Source organism: Panthera pardus, unplaced genomic scaffold (genome assembly GCF_024362965.1).
Source record: "Panthera pardus isolate Hobbes unplaced genomic scaffold, ASM2436296v1 HiC_scaffold_6, whole genome shotgun sequence".
NCBI lineage: Eukaryota > Metazoa > Chordata > Mammalia > Carnivora > Felidae > Panthera > Panthera pardus.
In genome coordinates this window covers 38,435,620-38,460,001 of record NW_026526991.1, presented here as the reverse complement: position 1 = coordinate 38,460,001, position 24,382 = coordinate 38,435,620, and the positions used below count along the sequence as shown (strand labels likewise).

The following is a 24,382-nucleotide window of genomic DNA, read 5'->3' as shown; positions in this document are numbered from 1 at the left end:
TTCCTCTCTTGAAGATGCTGAGAGAGAGAGAGAGAGAGAGAGCGGTCAAATATGTGGCTTGAGATTTCTTACTCTAGTGGTGCAGAAGCTCGTCATCAGTGGTAGACAGCTTAAGTCTAAGTGGTGAGGAACCTAAAGTTCCCATCCGACAGCTGTCTTAGAGCTTCGAGATGTTACCGTGTTTGGTTCTGCTAAGCCTTTGAGATTTTAGTTTCATTCTTTGTCTGAACGTGGAGCAGGATTAAGATGAGCACTTTCAGTCCCTCCTCTTGTTGCTCAAATGATGTTCGCTTTTGCTCTTCAATGTTACTCACTTTTATTTGGTACTTACGCTTTGTTCAATGTATTGTTATTATGCTAAAGTGATACTACCCCAGCATTACGCAGAGGCAAGATTCAGGAGCTTAAAGTAATGTTATAGTCTAATATCATTGGCAATCATTGGTAATGATAAAGTGGCTGAGTTTAACTTTCTGACCAGGAAGTTTATGTTGATGAACTGTGTTTGTGAAAAGTGATGCTATCACACATATTTTTGTGTGTCTGTGTTTGTGTGAAATAGAGGACTATACGGAAGACATTGCTATGTTTGCAAATAGTTGGTCGGTGCAAATTCCAGATGACAGCAAATGTGTGCCCACACCCTCAGATTTTCCAAATCCATGCTCCAGTGGAATGCCAGCATTTGAGGTAAATGTGATGTGAAGAGCTTGGGCACACTGGATATAATTCACACATATTGTATTTGTATATTGAATATTAAGCATTTTTTGGTACAGATGCTACATACTTAAACACGGTTAAATTGAGGGAATGTAAGTGCAACAGGAACAACTTGAAGACATTTCAGAAAGAGTAATGTAACGAGTTTCATGGGAGCAGTACTCATTGTGCAAATATGTAGTTAGGAAAATGTTGGTTAAAACTTATGAGCGTAAATTGCCTTCTGTTAACTGGTAATAACAGAGACACCTGCAAGTAGATCAGTAGAAAAAACGTGAGTGCCCACGTATCCTTAAACATGTGCTGACGACTGCCATCTTTTTCTGCACAGGCAATCTTCTTCAAGTGTCAGATATTGTTGCAGTTTCCTTTCTTGAGCTGCCATGAATATATTGATCCATATTTGTATATTGCCAGCTGTGTTAATGATCTTTGCAAGTAAGTGAAATAATTAGTATTTGTAATTAAAATTTCTTTATCCAGAAAGAAAAGCAAAAACCACTTCTGTAACTTAGACGTCTCAGCAGTTCACAAAACATTATGGAAATGTAAAACATAAACTGGCCTAACATCTATTAAAAGCTTGCTGGATAATACATGCAATCTAAATGGTTTATATAAGCAGCATAAAAAGAAGCATTTTTAAAAGGTTGCTTGTTCCACTGATCGCTTTTAGAGTTTAGAGATTCCAACAGAGTCTTTCAAAATAATGTTTTGAAATGCACAAAATCAAACACACAAAATTACAAAGGAAACTGTATTGAAATGGAGTTATCAAAATAGTAAAAGAAATGAATTTATGATATATGTTTTTACATACATTTCAAGTCTAACTATAACTACCATTTACATGATCTCAGTAAATATTTTGAGATATCTGCAACAATTATAATTAGAAATGAAAACATTAAAAAGTGAAGTATGAGATATATTGTTGACAAAATCACAGATATTGCTATGGACATTGTGATGTGTTGTCTATATGAGTAATTGATGCCAAATTTCAGTTAGAGGTTAGTGACAGTACACATGTAATCTTGACCCCATCCAAGGTCACCCGACTCTTACATTTTCTCCCAGGTTAAGAATACCTAGACTAGATGGTTGTCTAGGGAACAAATTTGGTGAGACCCATCATAATATGTTCCTCAATGTAGAACCCACTCTAAATTATCTATTATTGTAGTCTTTTCTACTATTGTTTTTCAAAAATTTACCAAGAGTATTTGATTTTGAATGTTCATCTTGAATGTTGAAGAATATCTCAAGATATTTTAATAAATTTGTACTTTTTGAAGAATCTCAAGATGTGTAAATGATACATGGGAACTTGTTGTAAAAGACTAGACTAATTTTTGATTGAGTAAAACCACTTACACCTCATCTTGTAGCCTGTAGCTTGTTGAGGCTTAAGTTTAGCAAAGGTGAGAACAAAGAGGGAAAGTTGAAGTAGTATGAAATTGTCTTATTTACAACTACTCTACTTTAATTAAATGGAGATTACTATAAAATAATGAATATAATGATATTTTTCAGATGTGAAACTTACTTGGGATGCCTGTTAATTTTGAGTGGAATACAGTTTTATCTTTATTTATATGTATAGCCTCTAAATTTTAGGGATTTATGAACTACTGCAGGAGTTTTGAAAGAGTTCCCTCTCTGCTTAAATATTGGGGACCGACCTAACTTAATATTTGACCACATTCTGTTCCCTATTCGGTTTTATTTTTTATTTAAGTGCTGTGTTGTTATATCTCTATTCTTTTTCTCAGTCTCTTTTTTGTGGATCTTATCGGTGGTCCATGGTTTTAACCTCGCTGTGTATATGGAATTAAAAATTGTGTTTATTCCACCATGATTCATTCTTTGGCTATTCTCCAGTAGTCTTTTCACTTGCCATGGGCATTATCATCTTTAGCATCCACTTCTCCGGTTGACTGAGATGAAATATTTTGGCAGATCTAGGAAAGTCATTTTCCCTTTACTAGGTAGGATATTGTTTGGTTGCTTCAGTTGCCAAAGTATCAGTGGCATAAATTAAATTGAAACATATGTTTCCCATATAAAGGTCCAAGTTGGTAAGCGATTCTGGGGTCATACCATGTGTCCACACCATGAATTTTCCAGTGACACAGCGATGCTATTGTTATGTCATCCCACAAGGCCTAGGGTGTTGTCCTCAATTTCACTGCCAGAACTGGCTTACCACTCCCACGTCTATAGTTTAGCACTTAGGAAGGGAGAAAATGAAGTAGAGGGCTGTTGGCAGCTTTTTTAAGAAAGAGTTCTGGAAGTTTCATGTATACTTTTAACCCTTTGGTCAGAACTTAGAAACATAGCCATGTACAGATGGCCATATACATAGCCATGTACAGATGCAAAGACAGATGGGAAATATTGTCCTTGACTGGGCAGCCATATGCTTCGCAAAAACTTGAGGGTTCTAATGAAGAGAAGCAGGCTCTGGAGACAAAAAAAACCCCAACAAAACAAAACAAAAATACAATCTCTGTTATACTCACTTCATCTGAAATTTCATCATTGAGGATTTAACATTTTTGTCTTTTGAAATTTTGATATCTGTAGACTTTAAGTTTTGAAATCCAATTGCTTTCTCCAGGGAAATAAAAATAGCAGGATAGAGAAATGCCTTTTACTGTTGAAATCAACTGGTATCACCAGTGATATGTTTGAGGTGAAGAGGCCAAGTTTGGGGACAGAGCAGTCATGTAATACCAAAAGAAGGGCATTATAAATCAAGTAAGTGGGCCTTGAACAAATTGTAGTGAGAGGCTACCAGTTAGCCTTTTACTTGTCTCAATACTTCACTAAGGTCTAGACCTACCTACATCCTTTCTTTTCTGAAGGAGAGTCTCTTCATTTCTTACCGTAGGGGATGGCACCACAAAGATCCTATACAAGAAGAACATTGGGAATCTGCTGAACACAAATTCATTTCCTGCTTGCATTATGATAGTATATTGAATTCAATTCAACAAACCTTGCTTAGCATCAATTCTGAGCTGAGCATTGTGCCACATCTTGGAGAAACAGAAACCATTTAGACATGGACCCTGTCCTAGGAACTCACATTCTGGTGGGGCAGAAACAGGCCTCCAGCAATGACACATGCTCTAAATGTGAAGGGCAGTAGATGTGGAGAGGTTTGCTGAGTTTTATCAGGGAGTGCCTTCCACAGTTCCACAAAGGAAATGCCATCTGAACTTATGCCCTCCTCTTTCTGCTTTTTAGAATGCTAAACCTAGAAGCAAGGGAATGCTTTCAACTTTGTCATGCCAAAGTCAATTGATTTGAAACAATTATTATTTAATGCTCATTTTCCTTATTAAAGTTAACATCCAAAATGGAGCAAATAAGCTCATTTTCCCCTCAGCACACTGGAATAATAATTTCTTTCTTGCCCAATTGTGAATTTTCGTGTGATGCCATATATAATGGGCGTGGCATGGATCCTAGAGTTAACACAGATACTTAATAAATGGTAGCTATTTTAATAATAGTTGCGTTGGGTTGGGAAACCAATATTCAGTTACTTTCTTAATTTTCAAAGCATCTATTAATTGTAGGAAACAATGCACATATTTTAATGTAAATCAGAAACTTATTACCTTTACAGGAATTCAACAATTTTAGCTTACCCTGTTTTTCAGAGAATTTTCTTGTTTGGCGGTTTAGAATATTTTCTGAGCTTTTGAAGTTTATATGCTCAGTCTCCTTTTCCTTCTAAAGCTCAATTAATTGGACTAGATAAGCTGCATGACTCCAATTACAGTAGCACAGGATAAGTGCAATTTGAGACAGGTGGCTTCTACAATAGAGATACTGAAAATGCGAAGGTTCACAAAATACAACATTCTTAAGGTCATTATCTTGTAAGATGTGTAACTATTTAATCTTAAGCTTGACTTGGATTGAAAAACAAGTCCACTACCTTATTGTAAACCTTGCTTATTTTATAGGTGCTGTGTTAATCTGTTTGGGGAATTGGCAGACTTCTGATATTTGTCTGGGGAGCTTCCAGGGTTATTATAAGAAAACAGTGAGAGATTATTTACTCTTGGCAACATTATAAAAGTAACTAGCCTTAGTAATTCAAACTTGAAAGAATTGAAAATCTTTTATATCTTAAGTTAAATGCTATTTATTCAATCTTTCAAAAGTGCTGCAGTTTTATTAGTATTGGTTTTATTGCAGCATGTGGACTATAAAGAGCATGGTATCTTAGAAATAATTTTCATATTTGATGCTTTTGTTGTGATAGAATTTTATCTATGGTAATGGGATTTATGGATGTAAATTTATAAATTTATGTTTATTAATAAATAATATTTATTTCCCAAAAGGGCTGGGATGTTTTGTGTGGGAGCAAAGCAATACATACAAAAAGATTCTGGGCAGAATGTCATAATTAAAATAGAAAATTTGGGGGGCACCTGGGTGGCTCATTCGGTTAAGTGTCCAACTTCGGTTCAGGTCATGATGTTGTGGTTTGTGGGTTCAAGCCTCGCAATAGGCTCTGGGCTGACAGTTCAGGGCCTGGAGCCTGCTTTGGATTCTGTGTCTCTCTCTTTGCCTCTCCCCTGCTCACACTGTCTCTGTCTCTGTCTCTCTCTCAAAAATAAATAAAAACATTAAAAAAATTGTTTTAATAGAAAGTTTTTCCAGTACAGGTACTCTTTTGAACCAAAAGCAAAGTGGCCAAATTATTGAAATAGTTTGATGAAGACAATTTACTCAGGCCCTGTGAGCTGTGATCTCATGCTTATATGTTTTCTGCCCAATCGTACATGGTATGTGCATGCTGACATCAGTTCATACTAGAATATTCAACACGTACGCAACATTTCTAGAGATCTGGAGCTCAAAGGTGTGGTTTCTGCCAATATTTCCTGTGTGACTGTGGATGGCTCTGTCTTTTCATTTTCCAGAACTGATGATGATGAAACCTATTGTCGTGCAGCCACCGAGTACGCGAGAGCCTGTTCCCACGCTGGCTACCCGATTCAAGACTGGAGAGATGACTTTCCAGCATGTAGTATGTTTTCTTGTTTTCTAAACCCTGTGTATTTGTGTTAATTTCCAGTTTATCCTAGTACTCAAAACTGCCCCTAGGACTCAAAACTACTGATTTACAAGGATTTGTCATTGACCCAATAACAGTGGTAAACTTGCATACTTTTCCAAACACTATTTTTTTTTAAAGAGAGGTGATTAAATTTGACTTATAGCTCCCCTGTTTGCCCATTTTAGCTGATAAATGTGATGACAGTTTCGTCCATCGGGATTGTATCAGTTGTTGCCCACCAACCTGCACATTTGAGAAACAGTGTCTTGGGAGCAATCTCCATTGTCTTGATGGATGTTACTGCGCAGATGGTAAGCACTTCATGAGAGAAACAGTGTCTGTACTCATGGAAACTAGTATCCAGTGATTGAAGAATCATATCATAATGTCCTCTCTCAGGACATAGGGCTGTTGCAATTTTCTACCCTGGTAGGATTTGATCCTTGAAGTGATTAGGAAGAATGGCAGCTTTTCTACTATGTAAATTTCCCAGGAAATTTGGAATCTGGAGTCCTGAAGTTAACCATGGCAAATCTTTTGTTCTCTTGGATATTTAAGGATATTTAATACTGTGCATATTTTCATGTTTTGAAGGTGAAAGCAAGTTAAAAAAAGCCTTCATATGTTGGCAGTATAGGATTTTAGTCCTGACGTAGTTTTAATATGTGAAATTACAAGTAACATAGCAAGTGATACAGGTGAGATTTAAAATTAGGAATGAGGAAGGGAAGGAAAAATAAGATAAAAACAGAGGGAGGCAAACCCTAAGAGACTTTTGAAACCAGAAAAAAACTGAGGGTTGCTGGAGGGGTGTTTGTTGGTTGTATGGGCTAAATGGGTGATGAGCATTAAGGAGGGCACTCATTGGGATGAACACTGGGTGTTATATGCAAATGATGAGTCACTAAATTCTACTCCTGAAACCATTATTACACTATATGTTAACTAACTTGGATTTAAATTTTAAAAAATTTTAAAAATTAAAATACAGAAAATAAGCAAATTTGGAATGACTGCTATACTGATAGGTCTTTACAAAGAACACTGAGGATTTACTCAAACCCCTTCATTTTTACAGATTAAAAACAATAGAATCCCAGAAATGTTAAGTGTTTTTCCTCACCTGATATGAGTGAGGACTACTTGGAATCAGATTTGTTAAGCTCAGTCTGTTGGTCTGTCAGTGCTACTCAAAGTAGAATCTTTAGATCAGTGCCAGGCCTGTACCATTTGTTACCAGTCAATGATGCAATAAGGAATTTGAACCAGAATAAAAATCCATGTGCCAAAATATAAGTCAATGCTTCCTTATCTAGGAATTCTTACTCCAAAACAAGGTCAGCTGAGTGAAACACGTGCTTGGTAACACGGTTGATTTACGTTATGGCTCAACAAGCTTTACTGAGAGAGGTAGCAAATGCTGTTCCAATTCACTGGCCCTTTGAGTAGCACTACCTTGATATTTATTACCTGTGTGACAATAGTGTAAATCTCTCACTTTGAGATGAACAGAAATTAAACCAAGAATATATGTTCTCTCTCTCCTTCTCTCTCTTCTTCCCTCAAAAGCAAGGAAATACTGTCTAGTTGCCCTTATTCAGTGTAGTGAAACTTGAGTTTTTGATGGCAAGTCATGAGATAAGAAAATTTAAAATTACTGAAATAGATCCTTATTTTAAATTTAATTTAATTTAATTTTTTTTCTAAAATAGACCCTTATAAGGTAGCTACTGATTGAGATAGAACCAGGTTGTCAGTAACCTCTTTAAAAGTAAAAAGAATTATATTTTCAGCACCTAGTGTGAGCGGGTGTTCGATAAAAGTTGGTTGAGTTATTATAGTCAAACAACACATTCTTTGTTATTTCTTTTGAGAATTTGATACATATTTTTCTTAAATAGGCCTCATAATGGAAAATGGGACTTGCATCTCCTTGGAAAATTGCCCGTGTAGTTTTCATGGATTAGCTTACTCAGTTGGTTCAAAAATTGAACAGGAATGTACTGAATGGTATGTTATTAATATACAGCCAATTATTTCTGGGTACCTGATTAGTTGACAACTTCACCATGACATATGTCTAAAGGAATGTACTTATTACTTATTTTCTTCCAAAAATTCCAAGACACAGTTTGCATCTAATTTAAAGTCTGGATGGGAGTAGGGCAGGGGGCTATACATAGTTTCATATTTTAAATATGAAAGCAAGTTCAGAAAAAAAAAGCTAGAAAAATATAGAACATTTATAATTTCTTTTATGATGTAATTCTCACTTCCCTTGATAATTCCATAAAATCATAAACCTATGTAATGAGTCTGTTGCATTTTCTTGTTATTTGTAACCAGTAATCTGCATATATTTTTACCATTAGAACATAATGGTAATCCTGGCCTTCTCTGCTGAGTACTTTAAAAAGTGACTCTCCAGATTGCCAATACATGGCCATCATTAGAGACATTTAGAATTTCTTATTACATTAGCAACTAAAACTATTTTAGGTAAGCATGAAGTCCCTCCAGGGAAGTCTTATAAAGAACAGGTGTAAATGTCAGCAGGCCCTTGTCTCTTTGCTGTCAGTGTGATATAACTGGCATGCAGGTAGATAAGCAACCATATTCTTAAATAATGATTTAAGCTCCTCCTCTTTAGAGACTCTGCTTCTATCCTTCTATCCTCCTTCCATCCTAAAAGTCTTTTTGATGGCAGAAGGCAGAATTTATGTTACATAAGAGGACATCTTTTCTCTCTCTTTAATGTCTGATGATCCTTAAAAGAAACTTTCTTGTTTTGTAGTAGATGAAATAACTTTATTAACTCTTTATGTATATTTCCCTCCTAATATAGGTAAATACTTTTTTGTGTGTGACTTTTTTTTCATTTAGTTTAAGCAATGAGAGAAGGACATAAAACAAAAGCTCTCTGTTTGCATAGTACTTTCGTTCCTGGCTATTCTGTATTCCCTTTGTGTCATCTTTAGTGATTTTTAAGTATGACACACAACAAATAATAATTTAGGTGCTGCCCAGCCCAAGTTTATCAGTTAATTGAACTTTTGCAGATATATTTTTCAAGTCAGATTATTCTGAACCTATAAACATGGTATGTATTGGTACATTAATCAATACATTGATGCAAACATTAATACAGTTTCTTTATACCAGTAGATTAATATTTTTATAATTTCATTTAGTGTGTGTGTTGGTGGAGTTTGGAACTGCACTGAGCATGACTGTCCAGGTAATCTTTCAAAATGTTTTTAAAGAAAATGTCTCAATTTTCTTTAAATTGAAGAGGAACATGGCAATGATGTTTATGAGTTCATCTCATATATAACAAGAGATGTAATGATCCATAAATTCAGATATTGAGAGGATAAATGGAAAATTGAACAAAGGATAGCTTTGAGCAGGTGACTGGTCAAAACTTATTGATGTAGTATAAATATTACAAAACCTAAAAAATACATTGAGCTATCCTTTAATAAATTTTGAATTAAATTTAATAACATAATCTAGTAAGTTTGTCAGGCGAGTACATTTTAAACACTTTATCTATTTCTTTTTGATGAATGATTATTTACCCTAGTCAACTTCCTGCTTTTAAAAAATAAACATAATTTCTTTCTCTGCCTTCTCCTTCTTCTCTCTCCTTCTCCTTTTTGTTGTTTTTTTTTTTTAATTTTTATTTTTTATTTTGATAGTACAATGCTCCGTTGTGGGTGATTCTCATTTTACAACGTTTGATGGTCGACATTATTCTTTTATTGGAATGTGCCAGTACATCCTTGTGAAAGGAACTGGAAAAGATAAATTCACAATTACTTTACAGAAAGCTCACTGTGAACAGGTAGGAACATCTCAAAATGGCCAGGAGAATTTTTTTGTTTTTGTTTTATTTTGTTTTGTTTTGTTTTGTTGTTGTTGTTCTTTCACTCAAGCTCCATTCTAGGTCAAGAGTGGTAATACGTAATATGGTAATAGTGGTAATATGAATGGTAATGTAAATTTTCTGCAAAAATCATTGTTAAGATGCTTCACCATTCTACCTATGACAAAGAAAAAATGTTGCTAATTAATCTATGTTATACTGTTGCTTATATGACACATCCTGATTTCAGATATTAAAATATGAAAACAAATGTTTTAGATTAAATACTACGTATCTAATTATATTTTCTTTCTTAAAAAATGGAATTTATATGTATACTTTTTTTGAACATTTCATGCATAACTGCACAATGGACCTAAGTTTTTGGTTACTTCAGAAACCACTATTTTAAGGAGATGATTTTTGACAGGACTGAGTCAGTTTCATGTTTTCTAAATAGATTTGATGAATTTCTTAGCATACTGGAATATTTATTTTAGATCTTTTCTTCAAATAAATACATCAGTTATTTGTAAAGACACACAGATTTTCCTCTCTTTAAATCAGGTAGTCAACATTTTGCAGAAATCTTTAATTTTCTAGTTTTATTCCAGTATGAAATGGTTATTTCCAACAACAATTCTGAACTACTTTATTTGCTTTTTCTACAGCTTGATTTTTTTTTGTAGTATATCAGAGTCCAAATAAATTTTCTACATAGAATCCCAATTCTCTTTGTTCTTTTCCTTATTGAATTTTTTATGTTTAGTATTCCACTTAAATGTATTGGAGAGCTATATTAATAATGTGCTATGAAAAACTTAACTATTGGCACTTTGTTGAGAACATTTTTATTTAATGTTCTATGTACAATATAGTTAGGTATATGGTATACTTAATGTACTATATAAATACAAATTTTATTGGTAATGGGGCTATATATTATATGTTAAGTACTTTATTATATTACTTATACTCAAGCCTTCTATATACCAGGAATTCTTATCTATGTGCACTCTCTTTCTCCTTTCTTCTTCCTTCTCTCTCTCTTGCTTTCTCCTATTCCCCTCTCCCATCATCCCTATCTCTTTCTGTGTCCTATTTCTTTCTCATTCCTTTAACCAATCACTTGATTTTTATGCAGAACCTTGGCTTGGTCTGCCTTCAGTCTATAACTCTAATTCTGGAGGATGATTTTAATAAACAAGTGACCCTTAGTAGAGGAGGACAAATCCTTACCAGTCCTAACCAAGGCTTCAATCTGAATGGTAAGAAGCAATGCTAATGATGTACTTGCCTTACATTGACAACAGCAACAACATTAACAACAACAACAACAACAACAACACAACCTGAATGAAGTCTTCTCCCATTGGCTGACTAACCTTTGAGGGCCTATGTGTTGCCATGTCCTCAGCTAGAGACCTCAGAGATTACCATGTCTATGGGAGCTAGTGTTCACCTCAAGTGGCCTAGAGTTTGCAAGGGGAGACATATAACAAAACAGCCACTTGCATAAAATATAACAAACTCAAAGATATGCACAGGGACTCTGGGGATCTAAGTGAGTACAGCTCACCCAGCCTTGGGCAGGAATGTGCGGGTACGGTCAGGCAAGTTTTGACATCAGATACATCACCTCTGAAGAGGTGACGTCTTGTTCATCATTCAAAGCTGAGGATTGTCAGGGTGAAGGAGGTGGGAAAAGTGTTCCATGCAAAGCAAGGAGGTATAAACCGTGCAGTATGATTAGGGGAAACTATAGCTAGTTTGGGACTGCTAAAGCCTGAAGAATATCCAGATATGAGACTAGAGAAATAGGTGGGGGTGACACTGGGGAAAACCTTATATGCAGAGCGTTGTTATGGTTTTCGTGTTCCTGCCTGTGTTCTAGCATAGTTATTATTAACACTCTCTTTCATTCCCAGAGATGTCCCAATTTGTATTACAAATTACATGGTCATGCTATTCATTGTCATGCTAAGGGTGTTGAACTTGATATGAAACTGAATATGAAATTATCATTATTTGACCGTTTTTATGTACAAAGATAACAATCTCATATGGTTCAACCAAATAAATAAGTTTCAGTGAGAAGAATGATAGTCTTTTTTTCTTTCTTTCTTTCTTTTTTTTTTTTTTTTTGGTAGACTACTATGGCAACTCCGTGGAAGTGGCTTTAAGAGAGGCTGGCAGGAAACATGGAGGACAGTTAGGGTGTTACTGAAGTCAGTCATGCAGGGAATGAGGAGGAACCAGCGTAAGGCAGTGACAGTGGAGATGGAAAGAAGACAGATTGAAAATATTTAGGAAAAAAAAGTGGTCTGAACCTAGTGATGGATTGGATCAGGGCTGGTTGGGAAAGGGCATCAAAGACACGATGTGATCAAAGAATGGTTCTTAGATTTCTGGGCGTGGTGACCAGATTGGTGGCAGAAATTGTGATAGGGATACAGGAGCAACTCTCATGTTGGCAGAAGTCATTAGTTCATACTTGAACACAAGTTTCTTGTCTCTTAAGGTGTCTGGTAAAAATGGTGGCTCTAGAGTGCTGTGCTCTCCTTTTTACTGATAATCTCAGGGGAATGCAGAAGTTTTAAGGAAAGTGCCACTTCCTTATTGAAACATCACCAGTTTGGGGAAAATTACACACACACACACACACGGGAGTTAAGAAAAAGAGGTCGGACTTCAAATGCTAAGGACTGTCCACACCTGCCAAGAGATGCTAGCCAACTGAAGTTACATGTGGACATGACAATCTATTAAAAAGATCTGCTGAAGTCTTAGAAAGGAGAGACAGAAGGGAAACAGGAGAAAAGAATGCACAGGGTGGCAAAAATTGGCTCTGGAGCACAGGAGCAGGAACTGGGAGCCTGCCTGCTTCATGTCTCTCTCTCTCTCTCTCTCTCTCTGTCTCTGTCTCTCTCTCTCTCTCTGTGTCTCTCTCTCTTGCGTATTTATTTTGAGAGACAGAGTGAGCGAGCATAAGCAGAGGAGGGGCAGAGAGGGAGAGAGAGGGAGAGAGAGAGAGAGAGAGGGAGAATCCCAAACAGGCTCCCCACCACCAGCATGGAGCCTGATGCAGGGCTTGAACCCACAAACTGCAAGATCATGACCTGAGCCAAAACCAAGAGCTGAATGCTTAGCCAACTGAGTCACCCAGGTGCCCCGCTTTTAATGTTTCAAGTTTTTATTGAAATTCTAGTACCCAGTCTCTTGAAAGAAGAGTTCTGGCGTTGTACTCTAGCATTTCAGAACACTGTCTATGAGTCTCAAAGCTGATTTACGTATGTTCTTTTCCCGCAGGAATTGTTGAAATTCAAACTCTGTCATCCTTATTTATTCTTCTAAAAACCACTTTTGGTTTAAAGATTCTGTTTGCTATAGATGGGGAAAGAATTTACATTCAACTCACTAGCGCCTGGAAAAGAAGAACATTAGGGCTGTGTGGCACTTTTAATGGGAACATAAGGGATGATTTTCTGTAAGTATGATTTCTGAATAGCTAACATGATTTAATGACTAGTAATTTGGAGGAATCAAATTCTTTCATTAGAAGTGTTTACTTAACTAGTAATAGCTTAGTCATCACTGTTCCAAGAGCTTTATATGATCATCTATTTAAATTTTAAAGCAATCCCCTAATTAGTAGCTCTGTTTTATAGATAAAGAAACTCACTGAGACCCTCAAAGCTCAAAGTCATTTAGCTCAAATACGGTGGGGCTGGGCTGTGAATTTGGGTGGTGCAACTCAGAGCCCGTGGGCTAACCCACAGAATAAGTACCAGTTATTCTCTCCCCTGCCATCTATCAAACTTAACAGTATTTCGTTTTTCAATGTGCACTGCTTTTTAAAAATCTTAATATCATTTGGCATTAATGATAGTAAATTTTACCTTTAAAATATTGATATCATTTGGTATGAATGATTCCTCTGAAGTAACATTTTGGCAGCTAAGTTCATTGAATTTTATGATCGTTGGTGTTTCATCAGAAGAAAAGCAGTACAGTACAGTTGTACCCCTTGTAGTGATGACGCAGTTTCACTTACTTGTGAAAAGACAGTGTATAATTTAGTGTAAATGCTTTGGGCACCTGTTCTTGAACTAAACACTGTGGGACAATTTAAGCAGTATCACATGGTTCGCATCCTCAAAGACCTTGTATTGCAGATCAGGAGGGGATAACAGCCTTTAAGAAATAATGAGGTCAATGCAAGGTATTAATCAACAATATATGTAAAAACACAGGTAATTTCAAAACGTTAAATGTTGAGCCGTGTGGTCGTGGACAGGGTAACAAAGGAACATCTCATGAAGAAGCCATTCCCCGAATACCATAGTTTTTAAAACACTTCTGCATATTTTTCCTATTTGGGTTTTTTTCCACCACCTAATCTTTCTTGTGAATTCTGATTTTATTGTTCAAACCAATTCAGACTCTATTTGCTTCAAAACAGGAGCTCATATACCACCAGACAAAGTTCATTTTGACTCTGTTATCTATGAAACTCTGTCTTTATGTCTGGTTTCCATTTAAAACTGTGAAGGCTTTGAGAATAAGGATGAACCCCTCAATCCTTCTGTTCTTAGGAACCGCATAGAGTCTTTTTTTTAACTTGTTTTATTTTTTAGTTTTTAAAATTTACATCCAAATTAGTTATCATATAGTGCAACAATGATTTCAGGAGTAGATCCCTTAGTGCCCCTTACCCATTTAGCCCATCCCCTCTCCCACAATGCCTCTCATAACCCTCAGTTTGTTCTCCATATTTATGAGTCGCATAGAGTCTTATATGCAGTAGACAGTTGAACTAAATGGCGACAGGGCTTTTAATAGGGCTCCAAGAAAAGAATTTGGAGGGGCAAGGAGAACTGGCATTTACAATTTTAAATTTCAAAAGACAATTTCTTTTACCTTTTCTTCTGTGTGACTAATTTGTGCTTAGGTTATTTAGTTCTTTATGCTTCATTTGTTGGTAGGTCAGAATATCAATATCTTTATCAGATTCATGAAACAGACTATATTAAGTGGCTTGGCTAAAATGTGCAGAAAAGAAGTTTAAGCCTTCTTTCTCTTTCTTGTTTATCAGAATGGGTTAGCAGTCAGTGTTTAACAGATGGCAGATCTGTCTGCCTCTTTCTCAGGCACCAGTCGCCTCCATGTATAAACATTCAGGCATGATAACAGTGCAGGATAATATTTCAGAGTCATAGATAACTTTTGAACATTGTTTAGCTTTCTAACAAAACAGTTAAAATTCTTTACTTCATAGAGGTTAATGTGAATCTGCAAACATAGTGGAATGGAAAATATTAATTACTTGAAAATCTTATTACAGTAATTTAAGTGTGGTGAGCCCAAACATTGTTTTATAGAATGAAAACGCAATAAATAAATGGGTCTACATTTTAGTTCCTCCTCTTTTTTGTATTTATTAAGTGGATTAAGTGAAATAAGAGAGTCCATCTCTGAGTCCATTCCTCCTGGGAACCCTGGCTACACCCATCACCTTGACCTATTTTATTGTCCTTTGAAGCGTTGAAGAGAGAAGGAGAGGGGAGACAAAGCAAAGAGCTAGTGCTCTTTAATTTCTTTGAGTCTCAGTGTTCTTGTTTGAACAAAATGAGATTTTGGATTAGGTGTTTGTTATAATGCTTTAGAGTTCTAGAATGGTTTACTTTTGAGGAATTGAGAAAGAGAAAGGGTGGGGACAGAGGATGAGCATTGTGGAATGGCTTGTGAAGCTCCTTTTTATTCTCCTCTCTCAGCTTCCGTGGTGAGAAGCTCCATATAGTTGCTAGTGGCTGAGGTCAGTGGTAACCAAAGTAGCTAATTTAATAGGACAATATAGACAGCTGAGATAAAGCCTACTCTACTATTTGGCCATGTTGTTGGGGCTTTCATTAGTCAAGTTTTGCTTGGTCAAAGCTTCCTACAGGAGACCTAACCCAATCTGATCCTTTTTTTTTTTAAATGTTTATTTATTTTTGAGAGAGAGAGAGACAGAGTGTGAGAGGTAGAGAGAGAAAGAGACACAGAATCTGAAGCAGGGTCCAGGCTCTGAGCTGTCAGCACAGAGTCTGATGTGGGGCTCAATCTCACAAACCGTGAGATCATGACCTGAGCTGAAGTGGGACGCTTAACCAACCGAACCACCCAGGTGCCCCTCCAACCTGATTCTTTAGGTCGCTTTGACAATGTCTGGTACAGTGTCCAGTCAGGATTTTCACTTATTAAATAATGGTTGATGAGTTATTAAACCTTGATTAAGCCCCTGCTGGTGGGGGCATTTTAGTGTTTGTCCCTTAAGTGTTATTGTGTTTATAAGCCTGGTGTCAGAAGGGTAGATGTTTCTCTTCCATTTTGGTTTGCTGAGGATACTGAAGTGAGCAACTTTGGATGAAGTAGGGCTTTTATACCATCTTCCCTCAATTTTCTTTTGGTTTGTTTGCCTAACTTCAGGATGGGACCTCAGTATTTCAGTCCTCATAATGGAAATTGAAATACTGAATCAGAAATATAGGATATTTATATTTGGGACATTTGTCTTTACCCTAAAAGAATCATGTGAGCTACCTGCATCTACCTCTCCCCATGCACCCTAAACCACACACACATTAATGATTTGGTTGTGTGAATGATGTTTCATTAAATTGGTGAGAAGTGGGGTTTGAATCTTGGCTCTGACGCTCACCCGCTGAGTGAATGTTAATATTTCTCTGAGCTTCTTCTCTCCTTTCTCTTTAAAATGGGAATCATATTTTCTTCACAAGCCTGAGGCAATTATTAAATAAAACCATATATGTTCACAATTTGACCCATTATAAATTCTTAATAACCAGAAGCTAATATCGCACATGTTTTTTAAAAGATAGAACATTTTAAGCTCTAAGTTTTCTTTGTAAGTTAAAAAAAATTGTATTCTCCATTTTCAATATTTGAAGACTATGAAGAAATGAAATGAATGGGAGAGGCTAAGATGCATGTTATCTTTGCTTTTTAGGTCTCCATCAGGCATGATAGAAGGCACCCCTCAACTTCACGCGTATGCTTGGAGAGTTTCCTCCACTTGTTTTGCACCTGTTCATGTTCCTATGGTGGACCCCTGTAACATTAATCAACAAAACAGTAAGTCTTTCTTCCTGCATGCAAACCTGGAGGACAGTTCCATGTATTACTGTCATCTTAAACAATTCGATAATTAGATATGCCTCTTTAAGTAATCTAGGTTATTTTTTATAAAGAACTCCAGAAAATGACTATCTTGTTTCCTGGTTTGCATTCATAAATTTACTTATTTTAGGTGTTGACACCTAAATCCCTAAACTCTTCACAAATGTAGGCTAGCATTTTGGAGATGTCAGATTCTTTAAATTCTAAAGGAAAATCTCTGGAAATACTGTAATAATGCAGTTATAGTCTTGTGATATTTGACTTGAGCTCCACAGTGTGACAGCTCATGTGGATTCTTCTATTGCTATCACATTCATTACCGGCTCTTACTCAGACAGCATGCTATGACTTCATAAGCAGGGGCCAGCGATCCAAGGAGGTCTGTGCCATCAAGTGTGCAACAATTTGAGAGGGTCATGCTCCAGAGTTCCAATCTGCAATGACAGTGTAACAAACAATGCCAAGAATTTATCCTGTACTTGTTTTTTGTTTTGTTTTGTTTTTTTTTTTTTTACAAAAGCCACAGCAAACCATGTGAAAGTCTATTTCACTCATCAATAAAATGAGATGTATTGTTATATACATATATTTTGCAAAATGACTATGAAAAATTAATATGTATGCTTAAATAAATATTTTTATAATTTTAATTTGTTCCTTTAATTGTTTTGGCTAATTTATTGTTTCTAGGTAGCTATTTTTTATACATTATTAATGTTGTTTGAGTACCTATACAAACCCAGTACAATTTCTGGAATTTTTGGTGATTGTTTGGGAGGAATCTTTTGATTATTACATGATCCTTAGTATTAACTTACAGTTTTGATGTACTGGAAAGAATATAAGATAATGCTTTCAGTGCTGCTAGCTTTTTGTCTAAGCTGGGTTCTAAACTTGTAAAAGATTGTTAACTTCTGTGGTCATTTTTTCTATCAGTAGTAAGAGTATTAGGCTAAAGTCTTGTGGTCTCTATAATTCAATAATTTTTTTTAAAAAGTTTATTCATTTATTTGAGAGAGAAAGAGTGAGGAAGGCAGGGGATGGGCAGAGAGAGAGAGAGAGATAGAGAGAGGGAGAATCATAAGCAGGCTCCACACTGTCGGTGCAGAGCCCAGTGTAGAGCTCAATCTCACAAACGGTGAGATCATGACCTGGGCTGAAATCAAGAGTCTGATGCTTAACTGACTGAGCCACCCAGTTGTCCCTATAATTCAATACTTTTAATCTCACTCCCATTCAACGATACTTTCCCCCCATTCTGTCTTAAAATGTCTACTAATAGATTCCCTTCTCCTTCAATTAGTCTTGCTCAGTTTGTTTCTAACTTTCTCAATTCTCTCTTTGATATTTCAGCAACTTTATTTTTTGTTTTTTAATAACATGTAAAAGCTGGAGTAGAGTCCAAATGGCAAATTCAGTTTCCCTCCGGTCTTTTCTTTATGACCTCCCTGTTACATGCCATTTTATTACGTATATGTTTTATCACTTTTATCCCCCTATCTCATGTCTTCTATGACATATATTTTAGATATAATCCTCCTTCAACTTTGTCGTGACCTACTTTAAAAATTTCAAATAGGTAAATTTAGAAAAATCCCCAGAGAAAGGAAAATAAATAAAAGCCAATAATTCTGAAGGATATTTTTTCACAAGGATCTTCTTGAATCACCCTTTTACTTAATGTTAGTAGGAATATTTTTTGATCTATAAATCCTTAAGGCACACGGTAAAAGCCCCACTGATGTATTGCTTTGCTTTGGCATTCCTGGGGATTAGAAGAATGCATGCCAACACAAAGCTGTTATAGTCTAAGTTACTTATTTTTGTATACAGTGCAAAAATATAATACTCAGACAATTACCATGTGTTTCCTTACCAAAATAAGTATATTTACAATATGCAACAAAATACATTCAGGTGTTTTTTTTCTTTTAAATTCCAGCTAGTTAACATATAGTGCAATATTAGTTTCAGGTGTAGAATTTAGTCACTTCTGTACAACACCCTTTTTGTGCTCGTCACAAGTGCCCTCCTTAATACCCATCACCTATTTAACCCTTCCCCCCACCCATTTCCCCTCCAGTAACCCTCAGTTTGTTCTCTAGAGTTAAGAGTCTGTTTCTTGGTTTGCCTCTCTTTTTTTTTTTTTTGGCTCCTGTGTGCATTATCCTGTGTGCATATGGTATTTGTCTTTCTCTAACTGGCTTATTTTGCTTAGCATAATACTCTCTAGTTCCACCCATGTCATTGCAAATGGCAAGACTTCATTCATTTTTACGGATGATTTTTTTTTTTTTTTTTTTGGAGAAAGATGGGATCTAGATTGCTGTGTCAAACTTGGTTACTCCTATGATTCTATTTGGTCATTCTCAAGGGAAAAGTCAAGAGATTTCAAGAAGTGATTACATAGACCTATATTTCATAGCCTTTAGTATGTGGCCCAACCCCTAATTTCTATTCATTATTCATTTATTCATGCATTCATAGATTCATTTATCAAACATTGTTGTCAGACATTGTGCTCTGTTCATTGTGTCTTGTGCAGACATTGTATTCAATGACTATATGGCAGCTGGCACATTACCATTTACCCCAGAGACTTTGTTGGAATGAGATGATTCCAATCCTTCCTGGATAATTGTGTATTTCAGGGAGTTGCCATAGCATCTACAATCTGGCACCACTATTATTGTGTGTGGCTGTCTGGAGATAAGCCTTCCAATACTCACCAATTCTTTATAGCAGAATTAGGGTGATTTTCTATGATGATCCTTGGGCAATGGGGTGATTGTGGCCATTTATATTGGCCCTTCTGTAACTCATATTATTCAGGTAGAGCACAATATTTTTTTGCTAAAAGATTATTAAATACGGGTTCAGTGCTGCCACCAATATTATTATAAGTAAAGATAAACCAACAAAATAGTATAAATGGAAAATATTGGCTCTTGTTGAAAATAATAGGCAATTCAGTACACCTAGGAAAGCAAGATGCTTGGTTAGTTCTGGAATTTGGTACTTAAGGGTAAGATCTAGACTAGTAAATGAGGGGCTGATGTTTTTGTTGTTGTTGTTATGTATGTATGTATGTATGTATTTTTGTCTTTTAGTTGGATACGCAGCACACTGTGATGTTATCCACCAGGAGCTCTTTGCTCCTTGCCACATCTACATTAGCCCGGGGCTATACTCTCAGCTGTGCCGCCATGATGCATGCAAGTGTGGAAGCGCCTGTCTATGCAATGCTCTTGCCCACTATGCCTACCTCTGTGGCCAGCGTGGTATCAGCATCGATTTCAGAGCTCAGATTTCATTCTGTGGTGAGTATGATAATGGCACAGATAAAGATGATCAGATGACACTTTAGGGATTTTTGTGTTGGTAATTACTATGTTTTTTTCTTTTTAAAAGAAAGGTCAGTGTCGCCTAAGATATTTGGAATATGAGTATAGTGTGCAAACCTGAAAAACAAATGAAATACTTCATTTCTTAAAATTGGATGTATATTGGATAAGACACCAATAATTTTTTTTTGCTGTTTTTAATATGAGCATTATTAGAGTTGTAACTGCATGGTTTGAGGTATGGAATGGAAATAATATGAAAAATTAAAAAAAAATTATCATAGAAATGTCATATCTAAGTATTGGGAAATATGGAAAAGCATTATGTGATATGGTAACACAGGTGATTTGTAGTTAAATAGGTAAGTTATACAACAGGTAATTATCTCATGGTTTTGGTGTCTGTTGTCTCATTCATGGTAGATTGTTTCCTTTCTTTTTCTTTTAAATTAATTAATTAATTAATTAATTAATTAATTAATGACAGAGAGAGAGAGAGACAGACAGACAGAGAATCCCAAGCAGGCTCTGCACTGTCAGTGTGGAGCCTGATGGGGGGCTTGAATTCATGAGCCGTGAGACTGTGACCTGAGCTGACATCAAGATTGACATCAGATGCTGACATCAGATGCTTAATCAACTGAGCCACCCGGGTGCCCCGACTGTTTTCTTTCTTTATGTGTTCTATAATTTTTTTATGAGTTAATCTTTGTTAATCTACCCTGCCCATTTTAGTATCTTTTATGACCTGGATTTTAGGACCATCACTCTCTCCACCCCCTCCCCCTAAATGTTTCATAAAACTTTTTCCTATCACTCCAGGGGTATCACTGGCCAGTTTTGATATTAATTTCTCAGCTTGGGTTTTCTAAGACAAAAATAATGTCAGTATAAAAGTAATGTAGATGCCTATGCCACACTGTACAGGTTGTAGATCTGGGATTTGATTTCTCAGAGGATAACTTTATTTCATCATAGGCCCCACAGAATTAGAGAAGCTTTCCTGGTGTCTTCCTGTACCATGATCAGATTTCTTCTAGTCCGGGAGTTGGCAAATGACACCCTTCGGCTTTCTATGTTTTTGTAAATAAAGAGTATTGCCCACAGGTTTACGCATTGTCAATGGCTGCTTTTGAGCTACAAGGGCAGAGTTGAATAGCTGTGACAGAGACAGTATGACCTGCAAAGCTGAGGCCATTTACCATTTGGCCCTTTACAGAAAAAGTTTGCTGATCTCTGCTCTAGTACAGCTCTCAGCTGAGGACCCAAGGGTCCAAATTAAAGTTCTCCCAGTTCCTCCCTTGCTTTGTGAAGGATAAGCTCTCATTTTCTTTTCCACACGAGTTAAATGTAAGGCTCAAGATTACCTGGACCCATTATCCCTCTTTCCTCTAAATTCTGGATTTTATTTCCCTCTTCTCATGTGGTACCTGAGGAGATGAGCCCTCCCCCATTGTTCTCCTCACAAGATCAGTTATACATTTAACATAATTTCAATTATGTTTTATCCAGAATTTTCTAGGTTTTATTTTTAAAGGTGTGTTTTCAGATTATTTTAGTTTGCCTAATTTTGGTTTGGTCTAAAGAGATATTGGAAAGATTTAGAAAAAAAGTATGAACACAATTCAGATAGTGAAAAGTAAAAGCTATGAGTATGGATCATTTAAGTCAAGTTTTGCCTTATTTGTAGGAGACTTACAGTTTACTTAGGTTTAAATAATGTCACCAACAAGATTATGTCAATATAGCAGTGAATACATCTAAAATGTGACATCAGGAAGGTTATTTGGACATGTAAAATACCTTAAATATTAAAAAATATGGTATAGACTATTAAAGACTGTTAGGGAATGTCACATTAAAACCATTTCAAAAGAGGATACGTCTGTTCCACTCCTATTGAGGCAAATACAGTTGATCATTGAACAACGTGGGAGTGAGGGGCACTGATCTCCCACCCACCCACAGTCAAAAACCGCTATAATTTTTGACTCTCCCGAACACTTAGCTACTAATCACTTACTCTTACCCACAAGTCTTACTGATAATATAAACAGTCAATAAACACACATTTTGTGTATGTATTATGTAGTATATTCTTACAATAAAATAAGCTAGAGAAAAGAATGTTAAAATCATAAAGAAAAGAAAATACATTTACTACTATTCTGTATTTGTTGAAAAAATCCAAGTGTAGGTAGACGAACGCACATAGTTCAAACCTGTGTTGTTCAAGGGTCAGTTGTAAGCATTTTATTTATTTATTCGCTTATTTATCTATTTGCTTATTTGTTTATTGTTTCTGTTCAAAGCCTCTATAATGTTCTAAGCTTATTGATGTAATATATCTTTGTTTTTCATAACTTATGTCTATCATAGACCTAGAGCCCAGCGTAAATGCCTCCGTACCCTGTGACAATTCTTCTCAACTGATGCTCCTTCGTCCTAGGGGTCGTGTGTCAGAAGGGAATGCTGTACCATCACTGCTCTTCCTTCTGCCGCCGCTCCTGCACAACTCTCGCTGCCCCTGAGCAGTGTAACGATGACTGTGCGGAGGGCTGCAACTGTCCTGAAGGCAAATACTACGAAGACACGCTTAGCTTTTGCGTGCCCATGTAAGTCACCGGAATGGGTGGTCAGGATCCAGTGTTTCTCTCTCCTTTTTCCTTACAGGTTAAATGGAGTTTCATGCTTGTTTCATTTCTCTCTCTCTCTTTTTTCAAATTTGATTGACTCAGCACCATTTACTGGAAAATAAATTTTCTCCACTATTGAACAGCTACTTTTTCCCTAAAATAAGTGTGCGTATATGCAAAGATCTGCATGTGAGTTGTTTCATTAATGTTTCTTAATGTCTTTACCTTTCCTTACTTGTTTTTTTAAACCCTGTACATGTTTACTAGCCGCAGGAGGAGCTAAGAAATGTGATGGTTCATCCCAAAGTTTATTTCTACTTGTTTTAACCATATCAAAATTAATAACAAAGTTTGTTTCACAGTCACATGACAGTGCTTTTAGGAGCAAGATTGGACTGTCTATCAGGACTCAGAAATTCCTCCGATCTCATGTGAGATATAGGCTTTTGTCTTATAAGCTGAAATGATGTATCAATTGTTTTTCTCTGAAGTGCATTCAGGGACATTGTTTTTTTTAATTTTAATTTTAATTTTTTTTTTTTTTTGCGACGAAAACAACACAGTCTGTACTGTGACTAAGACGTTACAGAATTTGTACTATAGAAAATACAATCTGGAAGTACACAGGACTCCAGATGTAACCAGTTCCTACCATTCATATAACAGAATTGCATGCCAGCTCCTAGAATAATGTCATCTTTAGAGTATGCCTCAGTTACCAACTCAGAGCATAATGTCTGCTTGATTTTAGTGTTTTTTTTTAAATTTATATCTTATTTTATTAACTTAACCTTTTTTTTATTATTACAGATTTCACTGCCGGTGTCACTATAGGGGCAGCGTTTATCAACCTGGGGAGCTCATCCCAACACCGTCGGGCTTATGGTAGATTTTAATGATGGGGATGTACTTGACAACATGTACTAATACGATTTTTTAATCAAAACTGTAAATTTAAATGTGACTTCTGTAATTTCAAATATACAGAAAACTTTAATGTGGCCTTTTAAGCCATATATTTTTAAAATTTTTGATGTTTTATTTTTATTTTTGAGAGACAGAGAGAGAGACAGAGAGACAGAGCACAAGTGGGGGAAGGCAGAAAGTGAGGGAGACAGAAGCAGGCTCCAGGCTCTGCGCTGTCTGCACAGAGCCCGATGTGGGGCTCGAACCCATGAACCGTGATATCATGACCTGAGTCGATGTCAGACGCTTAACCGACTGAGCCCCTCAGGAGCCCCTAAGCCATATATCTCCTACATTTCAGCAGGGAATGCCCAAGTCTTATGCTCATAACTGCAGAAAACAGTTACGAATTGAAGCAACATGGAAGCCCTTTAATTAATTTGGTTCTCAGATAGAAGTATGGCAAGTTGCTGAGAGGTTTCAGTTGGCCTGAACCACATCACACACTGGAGTCAGTGAACCCCCTCCCTAGTGACGTTGATCCTAGTGAGATAACACTTATTCATGGCTAACACGCTTTCCTGTTGTAACCTGTTGGTTGAAAATGAGGACACATCCATGCAGCAGTCCACACTTA

At 36.3% G+C, this 24,382-nt stretch overlaps 1 protein-coding gene across 1 annotated transcript in view; it reads left to right on the top strand.

Annotated features, from left to right (window-relative positions):
* The window catches only part of OTOGL (otogelin like), a 137,022-nt gene that overhangs the window by 24,498 nt on the left and 88,142 nt on the right, over positions 1-24,382 (top strand). Inside the window, exons 9-21 of the mRNA XM_053895292.1 lie at positions 563-690; positions 1,055-1,161; positions 5,676-5,782; positions 5,998-6,123; positions 7,714-7,822; positions 9,004-9,050; positions 9,514-9,659; positions 10,825-10,948; positions 12,990-13,167; positions 16,690-16,814; positions 19,970-20,179; positions 22,653-22,818; positions 23,650-23,724. Of these exons, the coding sequence (XP_053751267.1) occupies positions 563-690; positions 1,055-1,161; positions 5,676-5,782; positions 5,998-6,123; positions 7,714-7,822; positions 9,004-9,050; positions 9,514-9,659; positions 10,825-10,948; positions 12,990-13,167; positions 16,690-16,814; positions 19,970-20,179; positions 22,653-22,818; positions 23,650-23,724 (1,648 nt within the window). The remainder of the gene's footprint in view (positions 1-562; positions 691-1,054; positions 1,162-5,675; positions 5,783-5,997; positions 6,124-7,713; positions 7,823-9,003; positions 9,051-9,513; positions 9,660-10,824; positions 10,949-12,989; positions 13,168-16,689; positions 16,815-19,969; positions 20,180-22,652; positions 22,819-23,649; positions 23,725-24,382) is intronic.